Source organism: Penaeus monodon, chromosome 26, assembly GCF_015228065.2.
Source record: "Penaeus monodon isolate SGIC_2016 chromosome 26, NSTDA_Pmon_1, whole genome shotgun sequence".
Taxonomy (NCBI): Eukaryota; Metazoa; Arthropoda; class Malacostraca; order Decapoda; family Penaeidae; genus Penaeus; species Penaeus monodon.
Genome location: NC_051411.1, coordinates 30,334,852 through 30,362,351, shown reverse-complemented (window position 1 = coordinate 30,362,351; position 27,500 = coordinate 30,334,852). Strand labels below are relative to the sequence as shown.

At 35.3% G+C, this 27,500-nt stretch overlaps 2 protein-coding genes across 5 annotated transcripts in view; both read right to left on the bottom strand.

Moving 5' to 3' along the window:
* Positions 1–8,669, bottom strand: part of LOC119590067 (TBC1 domain family member 23-like) — a 13,877-nt gene extending 5,208 nt beyond the window's left edge. The window contains exons 1-11 of the mRNA XM_037938819.1: positions 8,612–8,669; positions 5,872–5,971; positions 5,513–5,627; positions 5,172–5,376; positions 4,177–4,300; positions 3,803–3,927; positions 3,422–3,572; positions 3,028–3,192; positions 2,544–2,630; positions 1,810–2,023; positions 1,184–1,380 (exon numbers count right to left, since the gene is read on the bottom strand). Of these exons, the coding sequence (XP_037794747.1) occupies positions 1,184–1,380; positions 1,810–2,023; positions 2,544–2,630; positions 3,028–3,192; positions 3,422–3,572; positions 3,803–3,927; positions 4,177–4,300; positions 5,172–5,376; positions 5,513–5,627; positions 5,872–5,971; positions 8,612–8,640 (1,512 nt within the window). The 5' untranslated portion in view covers positions 8,641–8,669. The remainder of the gene's footprint in view (positions 1–1,183; positions 1,381–1,809; positions 2,024–2,543; positions 2,631–3,027; positions 3,193–3,421; positions 3,573–3,802; positions 3,928–4,176; positions 4,301–5,171; positions 5,377–5,512; positions 5,628–5,871; positions 5,972–8,611) is intronic.
* A 4,840-nt stretch (positions 8,670–13,509) lies between these two features.
* The window catches only part of LOC119590066 (serine/threonine-protein phosphatase 2A 65 kDa regulatory subunit A alpha isoform-like), a 15,291-nt gene continuing 1,300 nt past the window's right edge, over positions 13,510–27,500 (bottom strand). The window contains exons 2-13 of one of the 4 annotated variants that reach the window (XR_005230237.1): positions 23,450–23,641; positions 23,099–23,318; positions 22,818–22,978; positions 22,265–22,525; positions 21,999–22,100; positions 21,556–21,759; positions 21,172–21,337; positions 20,256–20,410; positions 19,911–20,053; positions 19,523–19,614; positions 18,598–18,675; positions 13,510–15,131 (exon numbers count right to left, since the gene is read on the bottom strand). Coding sequence is in view for 2 of the 4 variants with exons in the window: in XM_037938817.1 (XP_037794745.1) it covers positions 15,103–15,131; positions 19,523–19,614; positions 19,911–20,053; positions 20,256–20,410; positions 21,172–21,337; positions 21,556–21,759; positions 21,999–22,100; positions 22,265–22,525; positions 22,818–22,978; positions 23,099–23,318; positions 23,450–23,641 (1,725 nt within the window). In the remaining 2 variants the exon portion in view is untranslated. The remainder of the gene's footprint in view (positions 15,132–18,597; positions 18,676–19,522; positions 19,615–19,910; positions 20,054–20,255; positions 20,411–21,171; positions 21,338–21,555; positions 21,760–21,998; positions 22,101–22,264; positions 22,526–22,817; positions 22,979–23,098; positions 23,319–23,449; positions 23,642–27,500) is intronic. The other 3 variants (XR_005230238.1, XM_037938818.1, XM_037938817.1) reach the window with 3 other exon arrangements.

Here is a 27,500-nt window from a genome sequence, read left to right as displayed (position 1 = left end):
TATATATAATATATATATATTATATATTATATATTATATATATATTATATTATATATTATATATATAATATTTATATATATATATTTATATTATATTTATATATATATATATATATATATATATATATATATATAAGAACCCTTACTACAAAAATATATGTGGACCCAAGTATATGACTTAACCCACTGCTGTCGGAGAAAATGCTGTGCACATCTTTAATTTTTTTGTGAAATGTCTCTGCACATAGATGGCTCTGTTATTGCTAAACCATAAAGGAGTCAATTAGTACACCTTGTGACCTTTCCTGATTTCTCCTTTCCTTGAATTGGCGAGAAAAACATATTTTTTACTAAAGCTATGAATATCAATGGTGTTATTTTTATTAAAGATATTATAATTACTATAACATTATAAATATTAGTAACAGCAAAATAAGATAACATAAAATATTTACCTAAATCAAAGAAAGAGTAAATGTGCAAGACAGGCAGTACTCATATTGGCTCATTGGTGACTTAGTACAAGTGTAGCCATCTATGTGTAAAAACAAGTACTAAAGTAAACTCACATTGGGCATGGAATAGACATACATGCCATGCCCATCGGCATTGGGTTAATTTGGAAAAAAAAAAAAATTACAATTATTACCATTTTTGTTGTTAGTCCCTTTCTTTTGTTTATCATAAAAAAAAGCTGACAAATATGAAGGACATACAACATATATAATGGAATATATCTTGAAATATAGCTAACATGTGAAGTCATTTAATGAATGTACAGAATATAGTCATTCTGAAGCATAAAACAAAATACAATCATACCTACATGAAAAAGTACAATATAATTCTGAACTGGTATATTCAGAATGCTCTCTTCTCTTGCAATTCATGCAGAGTGGAAATTTCTCTTAAATTATGAATCTAAAGTATATAAATATAAGAAGCAAAAAAGGAAAACAAAGTAAGTATATATAGGCTACAAGGACAAATGGGAATGGTTATGGAGATTATACACAAGATATATATACAAAATTACTTAAAAAGTAATAATGATGATGTGACGAGTGTCAACTATAGCTATAGATATCAAAGCAGCTACAGTAATCTACTGACCCTACACAGACATACACATAAACCATGAAAGAAAATTGAGCATAAGCTTGACAAGCCTTGAGACACATACCCTCATCTTGAAGACTGACGACAGAGACGAAAACTTGTTCATGAGTGACGGCTGGGGTTTGGTGGTAATGGTGAAGTCTTCTTGATCGGCAGGCTCTGAGGAGTGGGACTGGCTATCTGGGGCACAGACCAAGCACCGTTTGGAATCGTGGTCTGCTAGGCTCTCGTTGATGTTGTGAACAAGCAAGTCATGGATGGCTATTAGAGGAATGAAAGAGAGGAAGAAGCAATGCTCAGTCAACTCAAACAAATGGATGATTTTGTTTGGTTGCAAATGTTGAAGGGGAAATAAAACTACTGGTCATTGATCAGCGCTATTGTTTGTTTAAAGATAAGATTGCATCAGATAGATTTGGTGACTGATTTTACAGATATATTTAAAAAAAACAAATAATGAGATAAAGAGAAAAAGTTTGCACCTCTCCTTCTATCTCTCCACCTGTCTTCTCTTTAATCCTCTCACTCATTATCACCGTTCCCTCATAAATCATATAATCTTTTCTCTTCCCTCCCATCCCTTTAACCACACTTTCCCTTCTTTCTCTTTCTCCCTTCTTCACCCTCTTTTCTTACCCTATATCCCCTAGCCTAACTCGCAAAACATAACCCAACAGAGAGCCTCCTTACCATGGTATCCTCCCTTGGCCAGGCTGACATACTGGCTATTGCGCTGTAGGAAGGAAGCCACAACCATATGCACATACTGGTCCTCCTGCTCACGCCCTGAGCCAATGAAGCATAGGTGTTGGCCGCAGCCAGGGGTCTCCGAGGCAACGGCCTGACGCTGGGCCATAAAGAGGCCCTGGACGGCAGTTTGGAAGGAAGCTGGGTGCTGGAGCATCTGGAAGTGAGATTGGCATTCCTTAATATCATGCCTTAGTATTTCTGTTGAATGGGAATCAAGTGCTGAAGTAAGATATTCATTACAAGTTATGTGAGTACACCAGACACAACTTTCTAAGTGGTACCCTTGCTTTCAGGTTTGTTCTTGCTAGACCTACAGAACTTACAAAAATTATTCACAATAATAGTTCAAAATATCTGACAAAAATATGTCCGTGTTATATTTCTTTCATTTGCAAGTTTATATTTTCAAGATCAATGCAGAAAGAATATCTACAATGTGAGCATTCAAGAAACACTGTATAATGCTGTTCAATATAAATGAATCCACCTCTAACAACACTTGCACTTCTTGGGTTTCTTTTGCTCCAATACTCTTTCTCCTACTTGGCACTCTCCACAAGAATCAAATGTGGCTCGTAAGTACACACAACCAAACTTTATGAAGTAATTTTCTATTCTGACATTCAATGCACTAACACAGTCTATTCATTCCCACTAATCTGACTCCTACTTACCAGGCTAGAGTCAAGGTGAAAGGCGTTTGGAAGATGACCAGCATTATATTGATCTGAAGGCCGGCAGTCCACCAAGAAGAACCGCACCTGTTAAAAGGTATCAAGAAACATCAGATATGCTCCTTCTTCAAACATCTTTCCTACTTCCACGTTACAAATGAAATAACTCCAGGCTATTTCACAACCAACCAGGAGACACACACACACACACACACACACACACACACACACACAACACACACACACACACACACACACACAACACACACACACACACACAAACACACACACACACAAACACACAAACACACACACAAAACACACAAACACACACACACACACAAACACACACACACACACACACACACACACACACACACACACACACACACACACACACACACACACACACACACACACACACACACACACAAAAAAAAAAAAAAAATCTTGGATCATTCATAAACAAAAAGCCATGCTATACCTGTTCAATGTCGTCACCAGCAACTTGCAACATGTCGCAAGTGTCAATGATCTCTTCTGCACTGACAGGCAAGCAAAGCGCCTGTGAGAGGGGGAGATCACCCACTCTATTGCACACTTCCCCATGGCCCATGTACACAGAACCAAATATTGCTGTTGTGAAATCCTGAAGAGAGAGGGAGACTTTTATCATTTTTCTAATTAATAGTACAATAGTACAGATGTTAATGATGTGAAACAAATTAATTAATATCATAGCCTTATAAAAATAAATGATCAAACCCTGGAAATAAATAAAACACATATTCCACATATAAGCATTACATCAAACAAACCCAAACTATTGCACTTAAACCACAGAGATCCACACTCTACTCCCTACTTCAATTACTCACTTTTCTGAAGGTGTGCGGAGTCTTAATGATGTAATATCTGGCCAAGGAGCAAAAGTCTGACACATCGTCAGTACTGAGTCCAGCAGGGATGCCACTCAACATGGTTATTATCTGATCACGGGTCTCACTTTTCATTTCCAATACCTGGTCCCTGAGGAGGTAATGTCCAACTTAAAGAATTGACAGACAGAAAGATGAGGAAAGCATGAGTAATGTGAAAGAAAGGATGAGAAAGGGGGAAAAAAAAGGAAAAACAGAATAAACAAAAGAAAAAGGATGGAAAAAGAGAGAATAGCTGAAAGAAAGAAATCCTTAACAATATATCCACATCACATCCAAAACTCTAAAATCCCATATGGCATTCTGCTGCAGATGCCTCACCTCGCGTTGACTAAAATGACTAGAGCAAGGAAAAGGATGAAGAACGGGTCTCTCTCCTGGAAGTAGATGTCCCATACCGCCATTGTGGCATCCAGACTACACACCGAGGAGAACAGACTCCGCATCTGGGGGGAGAAGGAGGGGGGGTGAGGGGGGAAGTCCATGATTAAAGTCCATCTTGGAGAGAATTTGCATCTAATTAGTCAGTGTTAAAACCCTGCCATCTTTCTCTTCTTCATATTCACATTTTCCTTTGTCTTATCTTTTATACAATATAAAACTTACCAAACTTTATTGACACTGCTAACAGTCACTGTGTTGTCCTTTACAATTACTGACCTAGATAATAGCACAAGGCATTCCAACCCACTTACCCATGAGGTGGCATAGAGGTCTGGGGTGATCTTGCGCGAGTCAAGGAATGTGGACAGCTCTGGGTCATGGTAAAGGAGTATCAACCGCAGTAAGTGGTATACAGAGCTCCCCAGGCCGGATTCCCTTGGAGGAAGAAATTGAAAAGGTGATAATAATGATGACAATAATAATAAGAAAAATAATGACCATCATAACTAATCAAACAATAATCATCATCCTGATTACTGGCTCAAAGTATAATTAATTACAACAAATTTGAATTTTCAGAGCCTAAACATTTTTACACAATGCCTGATTATTAATAATAATAACAATAATAATAACAACAACAACAACAACAATAATAAAACAATAACAATCACAAAATAAAACAAAAGTAGTAATAGTAATAGTAATAGTAAAAATAATAGTAAAAATAATAGTAAAAATAATAATAATAATAATAATAATGATAATAATAATAACAACAACAACAACAACAACAACAACAATAACAACAATGATAATAATAATAACAATAACACTGACAAAACAAAACAAAAGTTATAATAATAATTATAATAATAATAGTAATAGTAATAGTAATAGTAATAGTAATAGTAATAGTAATAATAATAATATTAATAATAATAATAATAATAATAATAATAATAATAATAATAATAATAATAATAATAATAATAATAATAATAATAACAACAACAAAATTAATATTAACAATAATAATAACAACAATAACAATAGGAACAATTATAATAAGAAGAACAAGAATAATAAAAACAACAAAAATAAAGAATTTGCATATATAATTTCAATTCAATGAAAAGCTGTCACATTAAGTAACACTGTAATATCTCTCCAACTAATTATATACATAATAAGCAAACATATAAAAACAACCAAAACAGTCGCCTCAACTTCTGCCTAACAACTAAAAATCTACAAAGAAATTATAAACAAATAAATAAACATGCTAATACATACTTCTACATACCTTGGTATATATTTTTCTAAAATTTCCTCAAAGCACACATAGATGTGATCTCTGGGCATCTTTGCAGCCAGGAGTGGCAACACAATGTCACCCCAGAGTTGAGATGTGTCATATTTCAAGTGTCGTGTTTTGCAGTAGTGCGTAAATATAGACTCCACATCGCACACAATGGATACCTTGTCTTCTTCCTCATTTCCTAATTTGTCTGGTGAAAAAAATATAAAGAACACCATACAATCACCAGCCAAGTACTGAATGTTACAGGAGATGATGGTAAAAATGAGAGAAATTTGTATACACAAACATTTTCACAATAATCAATCACTGCAGTGATTACTCACCCACAAGCGATTTGACGTCTGCTCTAACAACACTCTGGTCTTGTAAATCAAATATTTCATCAAATTGTGCAAAGTTGCTGAATTTATTGCCTCCCCCCAAACATATATACCAGATCTGCAATAAAAAAGAAGAAAAAATCCAGTGCGCGAAAATTTTGTGCTGGGGGAAAAAAAAAATATACATGGATATATAAAAAATTATCATCATTACAGAAAAACAAAGAAATGTGACCAGACACATACCAATAAATAATAGTAATAAATAAAGTTCACCCCAAATTACTATTTCAAAAAACAAGGAAACCCAATCAATTAACAGAAAATAGAAAAAAAGATATTAAGCCAAAAACTAAGTGTACCTCAGCTCGATGTTCCTCTGGTAAAATCCGACCTCTTGTGATACCTATGAGTTCATGGTCATCAGCACCTTCGTGTAGTGCCGATTCTAAGGCCAGTAGCCTGAGGTGCAAGAGAAAGAGAAAAATATAGTGAAATTCAGCTTTCTAGAAACTGCTGATCAGTATGTATCAGCATCCGCTATGCATTTTTTAATTGGTGAAAAATGTTTTCTTGTAAAAAATTTTTGTGATGACAAGTTGAGTAAACTTTTAAATGACACCTAACACCATTTTCTAGATGAACACTATGTTTTTCCTACAGATTACATTATGCTTTCGAATAAGCCATGCCCTAATTCTCATAACAAATTAGGGCAAATGCAGAAAATCATGGTAAATTATTCAATAATCTGCAAGGCACATTTATATTAATCAAGGAGCTTTGACCCAAGAACCCCTTTTCTGAGAAGGCTGGTCTGCAAATTCATAGTATATAGGCAACTTTATCCCATAACCCCCTAAATGGTGGGGCTGCCATCCACCCTAACCCCTGTCTGGTCTATAAAACCTTAACCTCGTCGTATGTTCTGGTAAGACAGAACGCGGACAAATATCTGGATATCTTACCAATTTGGATATCCTACTTAACAAGTAAATCTAGAATGACCATCCTGTCAGTCACTCTTGGCATGAATTAAGACAATATCCTCCACTCCTTTTTATTATTGCCATACTATTTTGCAGAAAAAAGGTGAAACTGTTTTCCTGGCACTTTATGCACAGCCTTGCCATGATGGAACATATCTGGATTTCAAATGAATTCCCTTGGGTCTAAATACTATTGTCTTGTGACTATCTATTACAAATCTTACTGACCCTAATAGATTCATGAATAGTGTTTATCATCATGTTACAATCAAGTACAATTCTTGCTAGGTCATTCAATTTCCTTTACATATATCATCCACGAAAATCCCCCCCCCCCCTTTTTTTTTTTAATGTTATGGTCTAACACTTGGCAAGTTCACATGCTTCATTTATGGCATTAGGTATCATTTCCAATAATACCCAAGGTTTACCCAATCTATTTTAGCCATAAAGGTATTTTTCAATTAGAAATTAAGAGCTATGGAATTGGTCATTTCACCTGAAATGATGCTGAACAAGCTGTCAAGACACTATTGTGCCACAGGTAAAAGAGTTTATGATAATATTAACAAACTCCTGACTTTTTTTTTAAGTTTTCTTGTTTTTATTGGTAACTAGAGTTGTATACATTCTAACCCTCAAACTTTCTTTTACCAAAAAAGTCATCAATTCTCTGTTAATGCCTTGACACTTTTCCCAACAACTTTAGTAGCTAAGAAAACAATATCTGTAATGAACAATTAAATCCATTTACAAAATTACCAAACAAAAAGCTGTATTTCTCTATACAAAAGTAAATGCTATTAGAGTGAGCAACTCAAAAATCAAAACTGACCCATGAGCATATATGAACATGAAAATATTTAATTTTAGATCTAGGGTTTCAGGGGGAAATATAAAAAAAGAATACAAAATAAGTGAAACACTTTTGCTTCTTCTTTTGCCAAAAGAACCTAATAGAATTTCCCATATGGAATTAAGGTAATTTTCTAGTTTCACATTATCAATGCTGTAATGTGTTTGAGCCTCTTGTTATTTTCCATCCCAAATGATATGAATGAAAGTATAGGTCATATTTACAAAGTGACTGCATCCCAAAAACCTTCCTAACTTGACTTCACCCCAAGACTCCCATCCAACTGCCGCATTTCCCTATTGAGGGCTCTGCCTCTGGACCCCACACAGTTGCCATGGACTTACTCTCCACATGGCATTTCTCATGACCTATTTTCTCCATTTCTTAATTTATTAATTGCCTACACAGATTATTTCACGTAATAGCCATTCTTTTTGATTATTGCATACCAAAATATTGCGTATTACACAACTTTCTTATCAAAACCTTGCATAGATGAAAAAGTACCTATTTCTGGTCATTCTGTTCATTACAGGCAAAATTTAGCTACATGGCTTTGGGAAACACAAACTATACCAGAATTAAATATGTACTATGACAGATAGTTATACGGCATAATAAATACGGAATAAAGATGGTTTCTTAATGTGTAATGATAACACAAGCCAACACAACATTTCCCCAAATAATTATAAAGTGACAAAAAAATCCCAAAAGGAAAATGAATAACAGGCATAACAACCATATTCCAAAAAATACCTATAATTTAAATTTCAACCCTACTTATCCCACAACTCTTACACTAATCTCACGTACAGTGATCATAATACTAAGAGTCCCCACAAGATCCTAGTAGCAACGAAGGCAAATAAAAAGAGAGACCACAGAAAAATAAAAGAAACGAAGATACATATTGGCTTTCTTGACCTGACAAGTGAAAGTTTCCAGGCTCCGTATTCTGAATTTCCAAAAACACTCGACGAACTGTAATATCTACCGACTCCCTGTGTTACAAAGGGTCAGTTTAACATTTATCTTCCCAGGCGGCGATAGTTTTCGTATAAGAATTGTGAAAAATTTGAGATCCACCTCGAGAGAAACTTGGCAGGTTGGGGCTGTCAAAGATACCGTATTACGCCGCCGACAACTCGCTTTAAGCGCATTTCAGGCCAACCGGCTGACTATATCAAAGCTCAATTTCCCGATTTTAACAGACAAGAGCAATAAAAACGACTGAAATAGGCAATTTCGTCTCACCAGGTACTGTCTTCATCATCTAGAGACATGACTGATCTCACACTGTTGCCAACTCCTTGCGCGTGCGAGAATCTTAATACAAATTTGTTTACAAGTATTTTAAGACTATTTTGACATAGTGGATGATCTTATGACTGAAAGATCTTCAGGTTTTTAGTATTCTGAGATTCTACGATATCATTTAACGTTATTATAACAATGAAGGGTCATAAAAGCAAAACTTTGGGGCAATCGGTAATATTAATTTTAATAAAACTACCATTTCAACCTATCCCCTAAATTGAAATAGTATGTACCTTGCAAAACAATTACGCCCATCCACCACAAAATACACAGTTGTAAAAGATAGCGACGCTTTCTCAATTAAATTATATATCTAAGGAGAGGCTATAGTTCCCCCTCATATGTGGCAATAGTGGATATACTTCTATTGTTTACGTGTAGATGGCAGCACCTTCCTGCTGACTGTCAACTTGTCCGATTCCTTAGCCTTTGACCCCACTTGACATTTTAGGTTGGGGGGGATGATTAGTATGTCATCTTTGGAATGTTGTATGAGTCTTCAGCCACTTACGACACAAGGGAACTTCAAAACGTATTGAATGTGTCTTCCTGGTTGTCAACTTGTCCGTTTTTATCTTACAGATGATGGATTGCATTCTGGATTGGACTATATAAAATATGTATATATATAGGACTTCCTCTCCACATCCTCTGTGTTCTTTATTATGTGTTTTAGGATTCACATCGTTTCCGCTTGATGTATTTACCATTTCAACAGGGAGGTGGGGGGGGGGGGTTGACGGCAGTATGTGATATTACGTCATAAGTAATATTAAAGGAAATGGATTACCTTCAACATTTTGAAATACTACTCGAAATAGTAATACCACTGTTCTTTCACGGTCATGACACATATTGCTGATTTAAGCACTTTAATTTATGTGCACAATGTAATGACAAACATATACATTTATATTATCTAATCTGCTGCACGTTCACCTCCCGACACGGAAGAATGTGAATGCAGATATAAATAAAGATAAAGTTATCTCTTTCCGAATTCAAAATAGAAAAAAAACACGATTTTCCCCTCTAGTGCCAACGAACAAAGACTGTCCTCATGATGCCAGATTACGTGCCCTAGCATGGAAAACGCGCTTTAGGATCACCTTTGTCATCACGTGCTTTGTGATAGATGCCTAGCGAGGAATATTCAAGCAAGCTATTGGGCTGATTGGGAATGAGAGGTTGGAGGGGGGGGGGAGAGAGGGAGACAAACAAAAAAATGTATGGGTTACGTTATCTTGCCCCACCTCGACTTCAGTTAATCAATTATAGGTTATTTCAGAGTATCTATTGTTGTTATACACTGGCGGACAAGCTTTTATGAGAGGAAAGTATGTCTGTTGATGAGTAACTAAAGTTTCATGGTAGTATGCGGGTGCCATTGCGGCTCTATCACGTATGCCGCTCGAGCACAGCAGACATCGTACGGAATAATTATGATCAGTAACACACAAAAGTCTCTGGCTACTCATTTGTTTGATACATTTATATTTAATGTTTTATTTTATTTATTGAAAAAAAAAATCTGTCTCGTCAACACCGAAGGTCATTAGCGGCGTATTCAAAATATAGCTATGTTTGTGGATTTTCAGAATGACCATTGGTCAAAACATAGAAATGTGCAAAGCATTAAAGGTCACACAGAGTTTGTGGCGAAAATGGGTAAAAATGATGATAAGGGTAAGTGGACAGAAGGAAAAGAAACCGAAAGAAGACCATGCAAAATTAGTTGAGGCGAGGGCTGAGATCCAAGGTTGGGGTGATCCCCTATAGTGGGCCTTACCCCTCCCCCCGTCAACAACGAGCAAGGGACTCGGGGGTGGGGGTTATATTTAATATGTACAAGGTTGCAGCTGAATCTATTATATTATATTCATCAATGCGTCTACACTTTTCACCGCTGCCTTCTGGATAAACAATTTAAGACTTCATATGGAATCTTACTTTCATATAGATTTCACTCCATGAATTTCACCAAATCACATATAGAAAAAAGGTGATAAAGGTCTAGTACCAAGTACACATTACCTTGACAGATGATTATCACATCTAAATCAAGCTCACAAAATAGGTATGCATACTCTGTTATGAACAAACACCTGTATTGTAATCCTTCCCCAATTTTTTCTACAGTACCTGTACTGTGAGGTTTTAAAACCTTATAATAATTTCCTCCTTAAAAGAACAAATTGGTTCTACACCAGCAGAGGAGTATATGGGTTACTGCATTTTTTAAATCAGCAGTGCTCCTTAAGTAGGGCAACCTAATTTTGTCAAAGCCATTCCTTTACCATCTTATTTCTATTTTAACAAGTAAAAATTTAATTTCCACTGTGTAAAGAAAATGGAAATTGTTAATTTATTTTCTTTTTATTTTTTCCAACTTACATACACATTACATATATAGGACAGATAATTTGGGTGGTGATGATGGAGCTCGTTCTCTTCCTGATTTGGAGTGTTACCCTGGACAGCATGGTGAGCACGTCAGCCATAGTCTGAAGTATTACATCAAGAGCCTTCTTGTATATTTGGATTTTAGCCTGCTAGCATGTGACAGTATCAATAACACAGTCGACATGGGCAGACTTACAAACTGTATACCTCCTGTTAAAGAATTCTTAATGTTTGCTGAAAGGTGATATTTGTTAATAGCGATTACCGCAAATGGGTCAACTCTTATTGGCTAGTAGCTAGTCATCACTTACTGGTGGTAAAACCTTAGCAGTGCTTAGGAAGTCATAGTTATACATTCATTAGGTTCAATTTGCCTCCTAAAATATACTTAATGGGAGGCATAGAAGTAATAGGAATCTTAGTGGGTGTCACACATAGTACAAATTGTAAGCAATTATTATTATTTAAAAAAAAAAAAAAAGTTAATACACTGAAATACATTTTAGACAAGAAAATTACTATATATTCAATTCCCAAGCCTTTTCCCCCATGTAACCTGTGATTTTAAGGTTGACTATATGCATATGCTTAAATGATATATGGTAATTATGACTAAGGTTTGTTGGATATCTTATGAAAAAATAAATATAAAAGTCACATGAAAAAGTTTATATTTGTGACTAACTTGGCAGAGGGCTGAAGGACATTCATTACCGGAATTATTTTCAATTTGACCAAAAATTTAAGTTACATAACCTTTTTTTTTTTTTTTTTTTCAAGATGAACATACACTTGACAAATTAGGTCGACTGTTGACAGGTTGGTGAATAAATTGTGATAATTTAATAACTGACAGATCGATGACTTCAAATACAACTATTCAAATACGTTGCATAGTTACCATCCTACTCAAGTGCATCTTCCTGATAAAAATATATATGGTTTGTTTACATCTGGAGAAATATGCACTCACACACACACATGGTCACACCAGTCTAAAAATATTCAAAAACAAATATGAATTTAAGTAAATTACATATGCAAAACTATATTGACAAATATGCTTTTCTAAGACAGCTGTAGTCAAGTAACATAAGATCAGATAGTTCCACTTTCATTTAGCCTATTGAACCCAAAAAGGAAATTGGCTTTTTCTCTTAGAGTATGCTGACGGCTATTAATGGTAAGGAACTCTTCATAATCATAAATAAAGTGAGGAATTTTTGTTGGACTTCTGATAATTATAACAATAGCAAGTAAATTAAACAAATAATCAGTTGTTGCTAGCTATATCTGATGTATCACACTGCGCATTAACGCAAAGCCAACGGGCATGGTATGAATGTACATGCCATGCCCATTGAGCTTGCTTTTTGTTTTTACACACAGATGGATACACTTGTACTAAGTCAGAAATGAGCTAATTATGACTACTACCTGTCTCACCTGTTTACCCTTTTCCTTGATTTTCAACAATATTTTATGTATCTTATATTGCTGTTACTATGTGCAGAGACATTCCACAAAAACTTCTGAAATGGGCACAGCATTTTCCCAGTGACATTGATGTACTTGACTAAATGTGGTGACATCATCAGCTCCACCCCCTTTCTTGACACCAACAATTTGTACAATATTTTATTGAAAACAGTTCAGTATTAATAATGGTAAAAGAAATTATTGAAAGAAACCAAGAAAAAAAAATAAAAAATTACAAAAGGGTTTTTATCAAGATGGAGTAATAGTAGTAATACTTTTCTAAATACCAGAACACGTGTGTGTGTGTGTGTGTGTGTGTGTGTGTGTGTGTGTGTGTGTGTGTGTGTGTGTGTGTGTGTGTGTGTGTGTGTGTGTGTGTGTGTGTGTGTGTGTGTGTGTGTGTGTGTGTGTGTGTGTGTGTGTGTGTGTGTGTGTGTGTGTGTGTTTATATAAATATGGATATAATGCAAAATATTAAATTATTTGAAATAAACAAAGTTTTCCCATCTTAATATAGCATAAGGCACATTTTCTAATATAAAATAAAAATCCTGTAACAGCTGACATTATCAATTACAATAACAACACTAAGTCAAGCAGAGTAAATTCAATTATCTTTCCATTCTCTTTATATTATTCAAATGGAATTAAACAAGGCTTAATGCTGTAGGCATTCCAATGTTTATTTTTCTTCACTCTAATTAACTGTTTAAATATCTACAATATTAGGCCCTGTAAATAAAATATAGCACTCTAAATGGCATTACATTAAAACTTTATATATGCAAGGTTAACAGCACAACTTCAAGCACATCAGCAGCTCCTACAGTTTAAAAATGTAAGAGAAAGTAAATGTAAACCTAGTGAAACAGTATTTTTTTTCTATTCCTCCTACTTCTGCAGGCTCCCTGAATTGGGAGAAAGTCTATAAAGGAATAAAAAGAAATCATCCATCCACTGTGGAATATTTATTTGTACAGAAAAGTTATAGAATACATTAGCATTGGAGCTGATCACATTAATGATAAAAGTTATATAAAAAAAAGCTCTTTCATTTTATCCTCATTTCTGCAAACTTATATAAATATAAAATCATAAAATAATATTCCTTGACACATATAAGGTAACCTATCTATATGGAGCAGCGATGGTAAGGGTCTATGCTCAACATCATACTCATTTTAAAATATATATTACGGCCTAGTACTTGGAGGAGGGGAAGGGGGAGGTAATGCAGAGTATTATTTTAACAAGTACGGAGGAGTGATCTTTCGATAGCAGCAACCTTCCTAAGCAAGGGCAGCCTGTGTTGTATATGAATTAACTGAATGATACAAAAGCAATTCCTTTACATATACTCCCAAGAAATATTGGTATATCCACAAAACTCAGGTTAGTTTCTCTTTTTATTTCTCATCTCCTTTCTTCCTTTTTTTTTGTTTTTAATATAATTCTGTCACAAAGTCAGAACTGACCAACACACATTAATGTATTTATATAATTTATCTATACATGTACATGGCGTTCACGACCGATAGAGCTCCTTTTTTTTTTACTTATAATATTACACTAACAATGATTCCTGCTTATGATTGGGACTGGTTACGAAATAATAGTGACTATGTAACGACTTAAAATCACTCCTACTCTTATGGTAGAATGTACGAAGTTCACAAGTATTTTAAAGAGACGCTGCTACAGTCCTCCACTTCTGCACCATTAACGGAAATATAAAAAACTAAGAAAGCAACATGGTCCACTGCTTTTAAGACTCTGAGTGCCTGAATTTCGAAAGAAAGGGAAGAAAAAAAAAAATGCACAAAAAACATTGGTAATGATGATAATGGTAAGAAAATGATTCAGAAACTATTTGCTTGGTTAGCAATCTTTCCATATCAAGGTTCAGTAAAATGTTATGAGAAAATTAAATAATGACCAATATCATCTTCACTCCTAACTCTTTTTGTTTTTCGTCACTGCAGATATCAATCATGTCAAATCAAAATTACACAGGAGTAGATACAATACATCCCTAATTGGGTGCTTTGATAGAATAAACGAAAAAAGAAGAAAAATAAACCATTGTGACAGAGCATTGTATTTCAATAAATAATTCTTGCTACATTGGGAATTGAAGAATAAAAGATTAAAGTAGTGGTTATATAGCACCACCAAGTAGAAGAAAGATAAGAGAGACACAAGAAGCTGAGTGAAATAGTGAAAGGGAAAAGTGTAGGGGGAGGAGGGGGAGGGAGGGAGAAAGTGTAGGGGGAGGAGGGGGGGGGGGAGGGAGGGAGGGAGGGAGGGAGGGAGGGAGGGAGGGAGGAGGGAGGAGGAGGGAGGGAGGGAGGGAGAGAGAGAGAGAGAGAGAGAGAGAGAGAGAGAGAGAGAGAGAGAGAGAGAGAGAGAGAGAGAGAGAGAGACAAATGGGTCAAGCAAATGCTCTTTTCCTTTGATAAGAGAAAGAAATTTTGGTGATGGCTAAAACTCTCCTGGATCTGGCTTACGGATGCTGACTTGTGCATGCTACGGATGCTACGGTCTGCCTACGATGCCGCAAACAATGGTGTCATGGCTGTGGAAGCAGAAAAATAGGTATTAGCAGTTTTCAAGGAGCTTAAACATGCCTTAAATTAATAAATAAAATTTTAAAAAGTCGACCAAATACAAAATGAAGTATATAAAAGGGTGGAAGCAGAGGTGGAGTGAAAGGGTTCATCATAATATAAAAATTTGGTAATAGCTCATTATCAAGAACTTGTATTTCAAATAAAATTGAGTCACAATAGTAATATCAATAAGGGGAACTTACAAATACAAAAGAACCAATGAAAGATATATATGTAGAGGAAAAGAAACAGAAGGCGGCAATTAGGATGGATGGAAGAAGTGGGATCAAAGGTGGAAAGAAGAGAAAGAGTGAGGAGAGAGAGAAAGGGTGTATAAGAAAATAGGAGGAGTGGAGGAAGGATAGAGCAGGTGATATGAAGAAAAATGTAGATTGGAAAGGTGTGAAGTAGATGGGGGAGAGGGGAGAGAGAGAGAGAGAGAGAGAGAGAGAGAGAGAGAGAGAGAGAGAGAGAGAGAGAGAGAGAGAGAGAGAGAGAGAGAGAGAGAGAGAGAGAGAGAGAGAGAGAGAGAGAGAGAGAGAGGAGAGGAGAGAGAGAGAGAGAGAGGAGAGAGAGAGAGGAGAAAAGAGGGAGAGAGGAGAGAGAGAGAGAGAGAGGAGAGAGAGAAGGAGAGAGAGAGAGAGAGAGAGAGAGAGAGAGAGAGAGAGAGAGAGAGAGAGAGAGAGACAGAGGGGATAAAAGGAAGTAGAAAGGCAAAACTAGAGAGAAGGGGGGCGGGGGAGAGTGAGTCAAATGTCTACTTACTTAATGAAGCTTTCATCAGAACTTGACAGAAAGTTCCAAATATCAAAATGCAAACAAATTAAATCAAGAATTATCTCCAACTTCACCAAAATGACATATATCAGTCTTAAATCCGCTGTCATTATTAATTAACAGAAAAAAAAATATATAGCAAAAGCTGTGGTATTGTTATAAAATGACATAGGGCCAATATGTGTTAAACGCTCCAGATCGTTAAGTGAATTTCTTCGGTACCAAATATATATAACTAAAAATACTATGTCATAGAGAAAATGAAAATATCTTTATCACCAAAGCCACCAGGGATGGCATAGTCTATCAACCCTATCTGCACAGGCTTTTTCAGCGGCAGTGCAGTCTGCCAAACGGTTATATCCGTATGGGCGCATCTGCAGGGATGCCACCTGTGGCATCAGTGCTATGCCACCATGGCATCATAGTAGATGCCACCCACAAAAGGGTTAATTGCATTTACACACAAATGGCTCCACAAGTCCCTAGGCACTAAGGAGTCAATTACTAATCCTACCTATCTCACCTGTACTCCTTTTTTCTTGATTTTTGGAAATATTCCTTTCTATTGTATATTATCAATATCGTCAAAACCCAATAATAATCAACGTCTCTAATAATAATACTGACATTAATAGCACAAATGAAAAAACTGTTTTCTGAACACTCAAGGAAAGGAGAGGTCTACTAACTGACTCTTTCCATGGCTAAACACCTGTTGAGCCATCTGTGTAAATACATTTTACAAAATGTTATTACTTCAATTAACTTTTAACGTTTCCAGCAGCAATGGGTTATTATGTAAATAGCTTGTATATATATATAAACAAATATATCAATGTGTATATGTATATATATATACATACATATATATATAAATATATTTATATGTATACATTCATGTGTAACACACACACACACTAATATACATATATACATACATATCTACATATACATAATATATACATTTATATATACATACACATATATACATATAGACATACATATACATGTGTGTGAATGTGTGTGTGAATGTGTGTGTGTGAATGTGTGTGTGTGAATGTGTGTGAATGTGTGTGTGTGTGTGTGTGAATGTGTGCGTGAATGTGTGTGTGAATGTGTGTGAATGTGAATGTGTGTGAATGTGAATGTGTGTGAATGTGAATGTGTGTGAATGTGAATGTGTGTGAATGTGAATGCGTGTGTGTGTGCGTGTGTGTGTGCGTGTGAATGTGTGTGTGAAAGTGTGTGTGCGTGTGAATGTGCGTGAAGGTGTGTGTGTGTGGGTGTGTGTGTGGTGTGTGTGTGTGTGAATGTGTGTGTGGAATTGGTGTGTGTGAATGTGTGTGTGAATGTGTGTGTGAAGGTGTGTGTGAAGTGTGTGTGGTGTGTGTGTGTGTGTGTGTGTGTGTGTGTGTGTGTGTGTGTGTGTGTGTGTGTGTGTGTGTGTGTGTGTGTGTGTGTGTGTGTGTGAGAGGAGAGAGAGAGAGAGAGAGAGAGAGAGAGAGAGAGAGAGAGAGAGAGAGAGAGAGAGAGAGAGAGAGAGAGAGAGAGAGAGAGAGAATGAGTATCTTGCGTGGCTTAACAAACCATTAAAGCTAAGCTCAACCAACTGCCAACACTCAACAGGAAAAGAAAAGGCTGAGTAACAAGCCCTTCTTCATTTTTTGTTACTAAATCTTAATGAAAATGATAAAAAATAAATAAATAAATAAAAATAAAACATTTGTCATAAAACAAAATATAGAAGGTTCCTTACATGTCATCTTCATTTTTGTGAGGAAACCATATAAAACTGTACAGACCATTGGGTAAGTCATTACTGCACTTCCACAAACATTCAGATCCTTTTAACAACTGTGAAATCAGATGTTATTCATGTTCTTTTTTCGGTTTACCATTATAGTTCCAAGCAACTTACCAGGCGTGTAATGTACACTCAATACACAATCAAAATAACAAATTCACTGCTAATCATTCTGCCTGATTGACTTGCCTTCACATTCTATTGAAGGGAATCTAGCACAAATGTAATCTGCATCAGTCTAGTGATAGCATGTCACAAAAGGCTTGAAATAAAAGCAAGACAGTAAGAATAAACAGTCAGAGAGAAAAAAAATATTTACCTGGATATACAATGCACTATCTCAGATGGACGATTTGTCTTGGTATCTTTTAGAACAACTGGAAATGTCTGCCAAACTATGTTTCTCTTTTATTCTATTTATCATCATTTAAATCAGACACACACAACAATAGCACATTTCAAGTGAAGAGAAAAAAACAATTACTGTAAACACTTATGAACACCCATGTGCAAGTGAATGGTTGTCAACATGTGCAAGACATATTTTGTGTGTGTGTGTGATCACAATAAGAAACCTGTGCCTTTTTATGTGATGACTATGAACTGCCCTTACAGATTGGAAATACTAGCAGCATAATGTCCTCCTACTATTCAGCTCATTTAACAGTGAGACAGGTCATCCATTTTTCTTTCTACTTTTTGAGATGGCAAAGTTGTGTTTGTTTTATGGTTTTCTTCTTTTTTTTTTCTTTCTTTTTTTGGTATATCAATTTTTACCATAATTACAATTATTATTATCTTTTTAATAGCGAATGAGACTCCACTTCTTTTGAAGCTGTATTACTTACCAGAAGACTATAACAGCAGCACCTTTTTTTCTCAGCCAATGGCTAGAAAAAATAAGGCCATTTATATTAGACCATTTTCTGAAAAGGTAAGAGAGAAGCCTTGGATTATTATATTTTTTGTCTGTGTTCTCTACCATGCAAACACGAACTACGTCAAAACTACAAAAAAAAAGATGTAGTGAAAAACGAAAAAGGGGAAAAAGAAAAAGAAAAGAAAAAAAAGAAAAAAAAAAAAAAAAAGAAAAAGAAAAAAAAAAAAAAAAAAAAAAAATTATAACTGGTAAAACTAAAAACTTGCATGTTCCTGTAACTTGACAGGTCCACACAGAGACAGTGTCCAGATTAAGTGACATTTTCCTTGTGTTCTTGTGCTATGTATAACAATGGAGTCTCACTCAGCAAAACCACATTGTAAAGATAAAAGTGGCAATAAGCATACAAGGCTCTTTTTCTAATTCGGTCAACTAAAGGCCAAACTGAATATGACCTGCCTCTTAAAGATAGCACCATGTCCTGGCCCCAAACAACCACAAAGAAGCGGAAATTCTCACTAGTCCCACACGGTCTCACTGGTATAAGAGTATGAAAAAAAAAGTGGGGGGAGGGGAAACAAAACAAGCAGGATCTGTTTTCTTCTTTTTTATGGTTTGTTTAAACTAAAAGCTCTATGACATACTGCCAGAGGTTATCTAAGTTTTCTTTATCTCTTCTTTTTTGATAGGTAATTCTATAGAAGGAAATAAAATTTTGTCACAAAGCCATTCATTGCTACAACAAACTGTCATGAGTTAATTCCATTTTTTTATTTTTTATTCCCTGTCTTTTAATCCTTAGATTTCAACGCCTCAAAATAACTGGCAGAACATCAAATCATATTCAAGCAGAAATTTCGTGGAAATACCTCACCATGCAGTTGTCCACATACCTGTTAAAGCCTCTGATGCAAAATATTTCACATCTGTATCTGCATCATCATTGAGTCTGTCCAACACGGGTTTAACTTGCGAGTGGAGGGCACTGAAACACAGGTTATCGTGTGATTAGAGTACTAAAACACTAGGTCCTCTTTTTTATCTAATGCTTAGCTTCAACCATGGAAGACTTGAAGACTAGTTTCCTTTAAATTACTTGTATGAATATAATCTGATTGACTGGCATCCTCTAATCATTACTATTGGAGGTGATTCATCATAAATGCTTCAACATCAGTCAAAATCAAATTAAAGATATTAAATATAACATGAAATATAAATCCTAAGTCAAACAGCATACTTTACAAAGATATAACTTCAAATGCATATATGAAATCTTACTCTTTTTCCACATGGGGACCAATAATCTGTAGAGTTTTTGCCACATTAAACCTGACATTGGGAACGTTATCATTTGCCATGGAGAGGACTGTGGGCAGCAGAGTCTTGGTCGTCACATCCTTTCCACACACTTCACCAACAACCTGCAAAAGAGTACTTAGGTCTTTTGGGGAGCTTCAGCAATACACTATAATATACAATATTCAATGATATAATAATTACCAGTCAACATTAAATAATCTTTAAAAGCTGAGAGCAAATAATGTACAATCAGTGGATGACTCACACAACAAATATCCAACTATTTCTCCAGTAAAGAGAACAGCTTACAACACAGAAACTCACGTTGATACAAGCAAGACAGGTCATACGGTGAAGGTAGTTGCCGTCCCGTGACATGGCATTAATCTTGGGCAATACATTCTGGGAGGCCCACTCAGAACCAAATTTCTCCACAAGCTTTCTTAGGTTGTTAGTAGCAGCCTCACGGATAGCATATACTGGGATAAAAAAAGGTATGGGATCAACATTAACAATGTCAGGATAAGGATGGCAGTAAGCTTAATCTGGAATCGAGAAAACTTGCTTTTTATGATTTAGTTTGCCATCTGTTCTTTCTGTCTACATCCTGTTTTCTCTGGGAGATCAAGAATATTCCAATAGGTATGACACCAGCTAAAACTAAAAATTATAATTTTTCATAATATATAAATATCGTCAGTAAATGGATGCAGGTAAAAGACATTTTTAAGGGGGTGAAAAAATTAAAGCAAAGAGAAAAGGCTATCTACTATCAACAGAAGAATATTTTCTACTAAGAACCTTGTGCATTTTCACTTTATATCTTCTTTAAAAAATTTTGAACTGACCACAAAGCATATATTCTTGCATCATAATATAAAAATCCAATATGCAATAAGAACTCTCACAACCTCACAGTCAACCCAATCCTCACTGTTCACTGCAAATAACAGAAGCAGCAATACTCAAAAATTTTCTCAAATCCCCCCACCCCCAACCCCAAGTCAGTCAATTTCTATTACCCAAGATCTGGTGACACTCAATATCCAATATCTGTCTGGGGATACAAACTTCATGGCTCAGAACAATGGGTAAGCTTAATAAATCTTAAGGACAGTTAAAAGCTACACCATAAGCATCAAACTCTCTTTTACATTTAGATATTTTACCACATCTAAAAACATTATGTAAATTATATAAACTCAACTGACTGATCAAAGACACGAAAAGAACATCTTACCATGATCCACTAGCCAGGTCATGCACAGTTTGGAGAGGGATTGGTTGAAGAATTCAACCCCAAGTTGACCAGCAAGAAGGGGCATATATTCAATAATGGCCAGGCGAACACGCCACTTTGTGTCTTCTGCTAACTCTACAATGGCTGGCAACAATGATTGCGACAGCTGGAAGTAAATTCATACAATTAATAGCAGTAGCTATTATTCAAAAGCAAGCTAATACTATTTTAATAATTCACACAAACTTATCCCAAGGTTGTCTGAAATTACTCTAAAAATGCATTTAACTTGCACTTAAAAGAAGACAAATACAATAGCAAGCTATGTAAGTATCCATACATGGCCATAGAGGGAAATCAATTATAGTTATAAAAATCACATACCTGTTGGATTCCAATGACTTCATTCACACAGTCGAGATTAGAGATAATGTTAAGTCTGACTTCAGGGCATTCATCCTTCAGCTGTGACAGGAATAGCGGAAGAAGGTGGTTCACTGTGTTCTCTTTCCCTAGGATGGGCGACAGGCCCATGATAACACCCGCTAGTGCACTCTTTACATGTTGGTTACCATCTGTTACTAGTTCCTGTTAAAGAATGTATATTAAGAAAATCTGATTTTTTAAATTTAGGAATTAGATCATGCTGACAGAATTTAAAATTTATAGAAAAAATTATCACACACTTTTATAGAGAAAACTCTAAAAAGCTTAATTTTTTCAGCCTTCCTTGGTTTGCCATATTTCAGTTATTCTCTATTGTACTTTTTAACTCTAGACATATAAATGTACTGTACCAATATTTTGTAAACTTCTATACAACTAACCTTTACACATGGTAAAACGTTGTTCATGATAACATTTTCCTGCACACTTGGATCCACATTCTGGCAGAAATCTTTGACTTTTCCAGCAGCTGCTGCACGTACCTAGAAAAAGAACAAAATGAGCATACACAGTTGATTCCTATCAAACCTACAGAGACCTCAATACTCCAGTTTAAAAGAAAAATTGAAAGTACAGACATATTTACACATCTATATCAACATTAATGAAATGCCACAAAGAACTGAAGACATTCCTTCTTTCTTACTTCAGCCTCAACATCCTTCAACAGACTCTGGAACGCTGGTACGAGATCTGTTTTGGTGATTTCAGGCCCCACTGCCTTCTGGAGGTCAATGAAGCGGTCTGCCACCATGTAACGAACCCTCCATGACTTGTCTTCTGCAGCCTGGCGGAGTGTTGGCATCACCAGCATCTCTGTGTCCTCCTGCTGTAGGAGCCCAGCCATGCTTACGCATGCCTCCACCGCCAAAAGCCGCACTGAATCCTGCCAGAGTTGAGGAGTACTCTTTAGGGTGTGTATGCATGACTCAAGTTCTTGTTTCAGAAACATGATCATGATACATTGTCTAAAACACCAATTTTGGCAAGGTGAAAGGGCAAACAAAAAATAATAGAAGTTATCTAGTATACCTGCCCCTGGCATGATCAAAACAAGGAAGTACATTCATCGAAGAATCTTGAAAGCAGTATGGTTAGTCTTTGCAATCTTAAAGAGTTTACAATCTTAGTTTTGTGGCTGTTACAAAAAGCACAAACAAAAATATTATAATAAAATAAATAAAACAATAAGCACCAACCTGTTCATCCTGGGCAAGTGCAACAAACATGGGGATAAGGTCTGTCTTCAGATATTCCACTTCTACAACCTTTGCAAATTCACCCAATTTGGCTGCTGCTGCACGTCGTACCATGGGTGTGTCATCTTGACACAGAGAACGGAAATGTGATCGCAATTCAGCTGTGGGAATAGAAGGGAACACAACAATGAAAATTAGATCAGTTAGAAACCTAAAGCAGGACCACATCAATAAACTTAAAATATACATATAAAAGTTTTTCTGCAATTGCATTTTCTTACCCTTTGTTGCCACAGACAATCTTGGATAGCATACTGAGAAAAGTCCACAGGCAGATGTGCGTGATGTGAACCAGTCTCCTACAGCCAATCGCTTCACCAGAGGGACAAAATGTGACTCCAAATCTTCTGTGTTGTGTTCTTCACAAATCCTTCTCAGTGAATCAACAGCTTTATCTCGTACTACTGTTTCTTCAACTGTAGCCAGGGATTCCAGAGGGGGCTGAAAATAATATTATTGCTAAATACAATACAGTACCACACCATGCTCACTGTACACCATTTATAAAGCAAATCAGAACATGATCATTCAACCGCCTCACACCTCTGCCATGTTCCCCAAACCATACTCACCAGGAGACAATGTACGTATTCTGGCCCTCCAACCAGTGGGGTGAAAGTGCCAAGCTGTTCTGCAAGTGCGAGCAATACTTCATCTTCATCATAGATTGTGTCAGTCAAGAAGGGGATCAATTCGCTGCGAGTTCGCTCCACACCCAGTGCAAGAGCAATTGTGGAAAGCTTTTTGATGGAATTCAGCCGTAACTGGAATAGAAAAGGATATGTAAATAAAATGTAAAAGTTAAATCTATCACAAAAAAAAATAAATAAATAAATAAAAAATAATAAATATAATAATAATAATATATATAATAATAATGATAATAATAATGATAATAATAATGATAATAATAATGATAATAATAATTAATAGTAAATAAATTACAAAACAGGCTTCTAATCATATATTTTTAAAAAATCTTGAGAAAAAAATTATAATAATATTAAGCAAATGGTAAGTAAGGAAAACAATTTGGGTGGCAAAACTTTCCTTTGTCTATATAAAATCACTGAAATATTTATGTTTATTTTTCTATCATAAAATTAATATAACTGTTCAACACAGAGAACCTGGAGCCAGTAATATGGATAATCAAGAGAAATAAAAGTAAACCCATTCAATCAAGCCATTTCCCTTCATTCAAAACTAAGAATTGCTCAGTTTCTACTTCTGGGTAACTCCTACAAAATATGGTTAAGCCAATTTTATTAAGAAAATTGACAAAAATTGACAATTACTCAATTGGCACAGGTGGCAAGACTACAATACCATGCCCACTGTCAATAAAAGTTTATATATTGTCTCTACATATAAAATGGATCTATAAGTGCTTGCTGGCTGAGCACATGTGGAGCCATCTGTATGTAATGGAACTCATTAAAATTAAAAGGGGACTGTACATAAACCTGCTGACATTGGGTTAATAAAAATAATTTACTGCAGAATTTAACAATTATAGTATTTAAAACTGACGGGATCATTCAACTTCTTATTAAATATGTACTATTTTGAAGTTACCTTTCTGACAAAAACTGTGTACAGGAGAGGAAGTGAAAGTAAAATTCAATTTCTATATACTAGGCATCTATAAATACACCAACCATTATCATCAAATCAAACTGTGAATCATATTTTCTAATACAATATTTTATTTTCAAATAATATTGAAAGTTACAATAAATTACAAAAGATCCCCCCAGAAAAAAAGACAATATTGCAAGACTAACAGAGAATATTGCTTCTAGACAGCTAGATAGACATAAGGACAGATAGTTGATCAACACTCCTACTGAGCACAGAATTAGTCTTTATCATTTCTCTTATCAGTGACAGCTTAACCTTACACTTTACACCTTGATGAATCATTGGGAAAATCCAAAGATTCTTCCAAAACTAAAGCAAGAACATTTTCAGACCCTACTATCTACTCCATACTATCATTATCCACTATACTGTCTTATATAATTTCAAGAATTACTTAGAAATAATAAGATGAGACTGACCAATGCACAAAAGCATATACAAAATATTTACTAGACTTAGACCCATATTCATGTCAGAAGTCCTTTTACCTTTCTAATATTCTTATGCTGTTTTTAAATGTGATTTACTAAAGACCACTATCAGCTGGATATTTCCCTTGCATGTAACTATTCATTTCCTGAAAATTTTTCTCTCCTCAGATGGGTAACTGTAAACAGTTCATAGACTTTAAATTATATGATTCACAGCCTCACAGTTGCCATTATGCACCTGTTTGTGAAATTACAGAATTATATTATTTCAAAACCATAAATATTTGTGGTGAATATGTAAATGATTCACCAAGTGAGTGACTAATAAAGAGAGATAATGTTACACAAAGAGTATTTTCCCCAAAACTATTATAATATCTCTGGGAATGAAAGTTGTTGTCTTTACAATTAAAATTTTGTGATGAACACAATTTGAAATATAGTTCTTTTTTCAATGATCAATAATACTCATGATCTATATAAAAAAGGGAATTTTTTTTTGTTTCACACAGTTATTCAACCTTGCAATTATTTTTTCTTGTTTCAATTATTCAAAGCATAATGTGTGTGATTTATTGTTTTCAATCACAAATGACAAGTGAAAGTAGATCTGAAGTGACACCATGGTATTTGTTACTGAGTGTGGCACACCTCCACAAAGTCCCAAAATCCAAACCTAACATTTCCTTCCTTCCATTTATTCCCTAGACAGGGGGGCAAGATCCCCATACCCCCCCCTTTGTTAGCACTTCATGCCAATTTATAGAAAACAAGACATTAAGAATCTGGCTGTGCGGGGGTGTTGTGGACTTGATCTTTGAGCAGTGATATGCATCAATTTTTTTGGCATTTCATGTTAAATATATTAACTGAAAGCACCATTCCAGGAACTCTTTGAATCCACAAACATTACCACAGGAGCCAAAACCCTTCCTAATTAGGGGGCACCAGATCCCATCCAATCGCTGTGTGGTCATTTTGTAAACATACGTTACAGAGATGAAAAGTATAATTTTTTGTCACTTTGTTCATTACATGGGAAGTTTACCTTGTACCATATGGCTGTGTAAAACAAACTGTGATAAACAATATCTGTGTTCTGCTGATTGCTGAATCTGTTGCTTAGTGCATTTTTATGATTTTTTATTTTTTATTAAGAGGTTTTATAAGCTATGATAAGATTACTGACATTTCTGATAAACTTTTTTTCTCAAATATCACATAATTGTATATGCAATCTGAATAAAAAATGTTCAAAGAGTATGAATGTGAGGGAAATAAACTTTAATTTACAATTTACCATTTACAATCTGGATGTCTGAAACTTTAGTTATACCCAAATTGAGAATAGTTATTAATATACTAAATAAACATACAACAGTTTCATGAAATAAAACACAACCTGATAGCCTTCAAGAAATCAATCCTCTTTGCTGACAAGCTATAAAGGGAAGCAACTTTATAATTTTGGAAGATTTTCTTTGAGATTAAGTATGATATTTCAAAATATTAGCTAAGCTAAAATGAGAAAAAAGAAATACTACACAAACTGTACACATGAATAATAAACACGTATTTATGTACTTATTACAAGCTTTAGTTATTATTTTGCCATTCAATCAAGGAATGGGAATAATCTCGTGAGCGTGCTTCCGTGGTACGTATTCGTGTACAAGCATATCTCCTGTAACTCTTGGTTGCAAGTGACTTTAAATACTAATCAACAACAAACTGGTGAAGTTGTCATAAAGACTAATATGTGTGGGAAGTTTATATATAAAGTTTTATAAACGACTGTTTCTTTGAGAATACTAGATAATGTTCATTTTCCCCCAAATCTAGCCAGTTCTAGATCATGATATCAACTTAATGTGCAAGACAATAAAAAGAAAAGGTTAATCTTTACAGTATGGATACACTAAGCTAGTGCAAATTGAAAAATATTCTTGTAGAGGACTCTATGTAACAAATTCCTTTTTAGTGTATTAAGCTATCCAAACACAAATTGGAATTCTTAAACATTCCATAACCTCTGTCTATCATTAAGGTAACACCACATCCCAAGGGGTGTGGCCACTTTTTTCTGTTTACCTTACACAATGATATTACTAAAAAGTTATCTTGATACACCTGTGCATCTACCACTGGCCTTTAGATGGTTTGCACTGCAATAACAGCCAAAAACCCAACAATCTTGTACATTCTGGCAAAATATAGCCCACAGACACCCCTAGTAATTCATTGTTGAGTTAGGAATTAATCCCAGCACTATCTTGACAGAAGATAGGTAGCAGACACTTAATGGCGTCTGCTGGACCCTGATAAATACAGGAAACAGAAATAGTTCACAGTAATTCTTTGTGGTACGGACACACTTGCCAGAGACTAACTCACCCACCCCACATCCCAATACTAATTCTACAATCTAAGTTGCATTGACTGGGCGTGCCCTTCAGTCACTCCCCGAGGAGAGGGATGATGAGTGACTCTGCTCCTTAACACCCCCCCAGGAAACATGGTCTTCATCTCAGTATGCATGGCAAGATGC